Raw genomic sequence first — 6,298 nt, 5'->3', positions numbered from 1 at the left:
AGTCTGCCATTCTAACCCAATCAGCCTGAGATAATGATCTCCAGCCTTGTGCTCGTCAACATTCTCACCTGAGTTAACAAGATGATTACTGAAATGATCTCAGCAGGTCCTTTAATGACAGCAATGAAATGCAGTGGAAAGGTTTTTTTTGGATTAAGTTAATTTTCATGGCAAAGAAGGACTATGCAATTCATTCTGATCACTCTTCATAACATTCTGGAGTATATGCAAATTGCTATTATAAAAACTTAAGCAGCAACTTTTCCAATTTCCAATATTTATGTAATTCTCAAAACTTTTGGCCACGACTGTACATACATAGTCAGTTTTCAATTCCACAGTGACCCCATCAGGTGAAAAATTATTTTTGCTCAGGTAAGTAATAGGAGAAATATTCACTTCATCATTTTATTTATTGATTTAATATTTTTATTATTACTTTAAGCTTTACATTATAAACTACAAACATATCACTTTTGTAAAGGGGCATCTGATTTCTCAACACTGTAAACCTTAAGAAATTACTAGAAATAAACACAACCCAATATCCCACAATGCCTAGCGCGTATTACATGGAGGGCATAGCGGTAGCGTCATTTCCGTCAGTTTTGAAAATGGAGGCGAATGGACTGAAGCTGAATTTCTGGGAGAACGGACCGAGACCCGGTCAGTTGTATTCATTCCCGGGTAACAGCAGCAGTAGTGCGGCTCCGGGATGTGGACCCATCAAACACACACTGTAAGTGCATCACGACGCGTCAGTTCTGTGCTCAGCAGTCAGTAAGTTTGTAGTTTCGATTTGCCTTTCTCTGCTGCATCATCATGGAGGAAAGTTGCTGTTTAAAGTTACCCCGGAAAATTGTCTCAGATATACATTTTAAAATATCTTCGGTTACTTTTAATATATACTCTGAATATAATTGATCTCTTTCTTTTCCCGTTCTGTAACTAATGAAAAAGTGAGAGTTGAATGGTCCAGTGATAAGTTAGCTTGCTAGCAATAATGCTAATTAATGAACAGGCAAATATCAAAACCAGTGCGTTATAATAGACTAATTTATCTACAATGAAAATGAGGAAATATATGCGAAGTACAATATATATGTCTTCACATAATTGTGGACATAAATGAGACTAATAAAGTCAATAATTAAAATTAAAATACACAATTCTTACGGCCGAATAATAAATAAAAATGCGCGATATGCAAGAACATCAAATATTACAATATTCAAATGTGAACTTGTATTTCTTTCAGTTTCAAGCACTAATATGAAGGTACATTTTGTAAAAAATACTGATGGTGATGTCCATACGTATACAATGTCGTTTAAAACGTTGGGGTCACTAATGTACATTATTGTATTATTATTATTATTATTATTATATATTTACTGGAGAAATGGCTGCTTAAATATTTCGCAATATTTCCATTTTACAGCATTTTTGATTAAATAAATGCAGCCTTGGTGAGTAAAAGAGACTTCTTTCTAAAACGCCGAAAAATCTTACAAACCCCAAACGTTTGACTGGTAGTGTATGCATATTTACATTAAATTGCACTTTTTTTAACTGTATAATGTTTAATGTTTCTCAGCAACCCCATGGTTACAGGCACATCAGTGCTGGGTGTGAAGTTCACTGGAGGTGTGATCATTGCTGCTGACATGCTCGGCTCTTATGGCTCTCTGGCACGCTTCCGCAACATCTCCCGACTCATGAAGGTCAACAACAGCACCATCCTGGGAGCCTCGGGAGACTATGCTGACTACCAGTACCTTAAACACATCATTGAGCAGATGGTGTAAGTACACACTCATTTGTTTATGATATGGTTGAAGACTTTCTTTTGGCGCTTTTCCACTGCATGGTATGGCACGGTACGGTTCACTTTTGGGGGGTTTACCACTGGGTACAATACCTGCTACTCTTTTTAGTACCACCAAAGAGTTCCAAGTGAATTGTACCATTACCAAATGTTGATGTTTTAGTTGTGAGTTTTTGAAGTTATTGTAGTATGTTATATGTATTTGTGCTCCTCATTTAACCCATCCAAGTGCACACACACAGCAGTGAGAAGTGAACACACCGTGAACACACACCCGGAGCAGTGGGCAACTATATCCAGCGCCCGGGGAGCAACTGGGGGTTCAGTGCCTTGCTCAAGGGCACTTCAGCCATGGGTATTGAGGGTGGAAGAGAGCGCTATTCATTCACTCCCCACCCACCTACAACTCCTGCCAGCACAGAGACTCGAACCAGCGACCTTCGGGTAACTAGTCCAAGTCCCTAACCATTAGGCCACAGCTGCCCCTTAATGTGACGTGTAAACTCTGCTCATCACTGATTGGCCGGAGAGAATCGTCACTACCTGCATCACTGAACTTGTGACACAAACACAACAGATAGCAGAGGAGCGGATCCAGCGAGAGCTTGATGGGGCGACATGGAATGATTACGTTTTTTAGGAGTCATGGCAGTAGAGGCGGCGCCACAATAATGACATAGTAATAATCCCGCCCACTCTAAAGCGATACTAAACTGCAGTGGAATAGCAAACTGAGCCATGCTGAGTCGTACCAGGCAGTGGAAAAGCACCAATAGTCAGCTTTGAGACCTCAAATCAGTATATGCTAATAGGTAGAACTTTATCTGTGTTTGTTTAGGATTGATGAAGAGCTACTTGGAGATGGACACAGCTACACCCCCAAAGCCATCCACTCCTGGCTCACGCGGGTCATGTACAACCGCCGCAGCAAGATGAACCCCTTGTGGAACACAGTGGTCATTGGTGGATTTTACAATGGAGAGAGGTGGGACAGTATCCAGACAAGTATTTTTGAGCCTACAAAGTAGTTTATTTGTGTTAAATGAAAGTCGGCATTAAACAAAATTCAAAATCCAATTTTTTCTGTAATCAGATTTATTTAGGAGTGAAACATAGATAGAGAGAGATCGACTTGATTTTATTTTTTGGGTATGACTCTATAACTCAAATAACAGGTTGCAGAATTATGAGATATTGGTGACTAAGTTTATTAAGAGGTGAATTTACGATATACAAATTATTACATTTTGGTAAAACATTATAAAGAATATTATTTTTTGAGACAATATAAACATTTATGTGACATATATTATATGTATGCAGATAAAGTAGGGTGTACTATATATCCAAATATTGTTGGACCCTAATATAGTTTATATTTTCAATAATATAACAACCAAGCAGTTGAGATTTTCTATATTGTACATAGCACTTACTATAAGTACACTGTATATTTCTGGGTAATATATACTTATAGTCGATGTATAATTCATTACTTATTATTTATTTGTTGAATCATTTGAGTTATTAATTTGCTATCTAGTTATAATGAGAATTATAAAACCCGCGAAAACCTGTTTTGTTCAGTTTACAACAATTACTATTCGTTGACGTGTATAATAAATATGGTCAATGTTGTGACCTAATGAGGACTTTGAGTTGTCTGCTGTTATTTAACTTTCACTGAACACAGTTCTTTTTGTCACTCTCTTAAGTTTCTTGGTTATGTGGACAAGTTAGGAGTTGCATATGAAGCCCCAACAGTAGCAACAGGATTTGGTGCTTATTTGGCTCAGGTAAGGTTTTCTTTTTTGTTCATCAGATTATCTTAATTATTAAAAACCTTATCGTATGAACTCATCATACATGTTTGTGATTTTGCAGCCCTTGATGAGGGAGGTGATGGACAACAAGGTAGAAATCACAAAGGATGAGGCACGAGCGCTGATAGAGCGATGCCTGAAAGTTCTGTACTACCGTGATGCCCGCTCCTACAACAGGGTAAGACATGATCTTTCTTCTTTATCCTTGAGAACCTTATCTCGGGTGCAACATTTCATTGTATATGTGTTTAAATAACAGAAAATAATAGATTTTCTTGGGGCTTTCTGTAGCATGAAATTGCCATTGTAACAGCTGAAGGCGTTGAGATTTTAGGACCACTGTCATCTGAAACAAACTGGGACATTGCCCATCTGGTCAGGTAGGCTGAAATTCATGATTCATCTAAATATTTCCTCACCATTTATAGTTTAATAGATATTTTATGAGATTAGTATAATATATACTTCTGTTCAGAAACATGAGGTTGGTAAGATTTTTTTTTTAAGTTTTATTGAAAGAATTCTCTCACCAAAGCTGCATTTTATTTGATTAAAAATACAGTTAAAACAGTAATATTGTGAAATACTATTACAATGTAAAATAACTGCTTTCTATTTTTCATATAATTAAAAATGTAATCTATTCCTGTGATGGCAAAGCTGAATTTTCAGCATCATTACTCCAGTCTTCAGTGTCACATGATCCTTCAGAAATCATTCAGATATTCTGATTTGGTGCTAAAGCAACATTTCTTATTATGATCAATGTTGAAATCATTTACAGTGCCTTGTGAAAGTATTCATACCACTTCATTTTTTCACATTTTGTTATGTTGCTGCCGTATGTTAAACTGCTGTAAATGACTTTTTTTCCCCACATCAATCTGCACTCCATACACAATAATTGTAAAGCAAAAACTGGTTTTTAACATCTTTGCACATTTATTAAAAATAAAAAACTAAAATTATTCCATTGCATAAGTATTCACACCCTTATCTGGGACAGTTGAAATTTAGTTAAGGGTATGAATACTTATGCAATGTACTTATTTCAGTTTTTTATTTTTAATAAATTTACGAAGTTTAGACAATTCTGTTTTTGCTTTGTCATTATGGTGAATGGAGTGTAGATTGATGTGGAAAACAAGTAATTTAAAACAGTTTAACATAAGGCTTCTTCATAACAAAATGTGAAAAAAATGAAGGGGTATGAATAATTTCGCAAGGGACTGCATGCTGATAATACATATTTTTCAGGATTCCTTAATGAATATAAAGTTTAAAAGAACATTTATCTAAAAATGTCTTAAAGGGGTCCTATTATGCTCTTTTACAAGAGGTCTCGTCCAGGTCTCATCCCATTCGTCGATCTTTGTGATATCACAAATCCCGGACAATATTCGTTGTAGTCCAAATGAGTCTATGTTGTAGTTTTTGAAAAGTGATTTCTGTTAAGTAATATCTCCTTTTGAGATTGGACTTTGAGCTTTGTAACTTTGCAGATCTTTTTTTATGCTTAAACAGCAACATTACAGACTAAAGTTGAAAAAGCAAAAAGTGAAAAAGCACCCCTTTAACTGTCACTTTTGGTCAACTAAATGTGTCCTCACTGAATAGAAGAAAAATTACTGAATTTTTTTTTACAGACCTTGAACCTTTGATTTGTAATGCATTTAGTGCTGTGCAAGGTTGTTGGATATACATAGTGCAGAGCACAATTCAGTTAAATCATGATTGCTGATTCATTGTATTGACCTAATAACTGCTGTTTGTTTTTATTGCAGTGGTTTTGAATGAGTCCTGTTCTGGTGCCCGTTTTGCCATCTTTGGACATGCTCTTAGCACCACCAGATCACTATTGTATTGTCAAGACTACAGTTAGAATTGTATCTTGCACTTTTGTTAATACAAAAATAAACTTCAAAAAATTGTTTGCCTTGTGCTCATTGTTCTTTTATAATTGGCCAGTCCAATGCACAATGATACATTCTACGTTGTTTTAAATTCTGCTTTTACCAATATTAGGGAATCTGCAGGATTTAAGACTTTAAGACCTGCATAAATAAAATGAATACCATATGAGTGGGGCAGGGCAACATGTATGGTAACATATTAAACTGTAAAGTGACCATAAAAGGAATGATTTACATTTCCGATAAAGGTTTTCACAAAAAATTAGTAAATAACCTATATAATAAATAATGAAATTTCCAGCAGTTAACATTTACATATCTGCATAAAAACGTGGGTTTATTTTGGTCTGAACGGTCTGATCAAAAACGGCAGAAGGGCTTTTTCAAAGTGCAAATTCAAATTCTCTGTTAATGGCTGTAAACAAAGTTAAACTTTGAAACATGCAGCACTCATGTTTATTCAATGAAATCAGCCATATTGAAGTTCTTGTCTTTCCGTCCCCAAATTTAAGACCTCTTGAAATCATAATTAAGACTTTCATGTACCATTTAAGACTTTTTTTTTTATGGCCTTAAACTTGATACAACTAAATTTAAGACTTTTAAAAGACCCGTCACATTTTACCACATTAAAAGACAACATATAATGGTTTCTAAAGGAAACAAACACCCATTAAATTAAATACCTGAAAGTGTTTATTCATTATGTAATCAAGTATGTTACAGTATAACCC

The 6,298-nt window shown here is 35.4% G+C and overlaps 1 protein-coding gene across 1 annotated transcript; it reads left to right on the top strand.

Annotated features, from left to right (window-relative positions):
* The first annotated feature begins 572 nt into the window (after positions 1 to 572).
* Positions 573 to 5,582, top strand: LOC109107123 (proteasome subunit beta type-4-like). Its single transcript, XM_042777030.1, has 7 exons — positions 573 to 739; positions 1,598 to 1,804; positions 2,667 to 2,813; positions 3,522 to 3,624; positions 3,713 to 3,829; positions 3,943 to 4,031; positions 5,436 to 5,582. Exons 1-7 carry the CDS (start codon positions 573 to 575, stop codon positions 5,446 to 5,448), a joined length of 843 nt encoding a protein of 280 aa, XP_042632964.1. The 3' UTR covers positions 5,449 to 5,582.
* The last annotated feature ends 716 nt before the right edge of the window (positions 5,583 to 6,298 follow it).

This window comes from Cyprinus carpio, chromosome A19 (genome assembly GCF_018340385.1).
Source record: "Cyprinus carpio isolate SPL01 chromosome A19, ASM1834038v1, whole genome shotgun sequence".
Lineage (NCBI taxonomy): Eukaryota > Metazoa > Chordata > Actinopteri > Cypriniformes > Cyprinidae > Cyprinus > Cyprinus carpio.
Note: the sequence above shows the minus strand (reverse complement) of the source record. Positions and strands in the feature narration are given on the sequence as shown.

Excerpts from the sequence above, each read along its gene's own strand:
- LOC109107123 (XM_042777030.1), top strand. The coding sequence starts at position 573 with ATGGAGGGCATAGCGGTAGCGTCATTTCCGTCAGTTTTGAAAATGGAG. Across the intron at positions 740-1,597 it reads GGACCCATCAAACACACACT|CAACCCCATGGTTACAGGCA; the intron begins GTAAGTGCATCA and ends AATGTTTCTCAG. Across the intron at positions 2,814-3,521 it reads GGATTTTACAATGGAGAGAG|TTCTTTTTGTCACTCTCTTA; the intron begins GTGGGACAGTAT and ends CACTGAACACAG.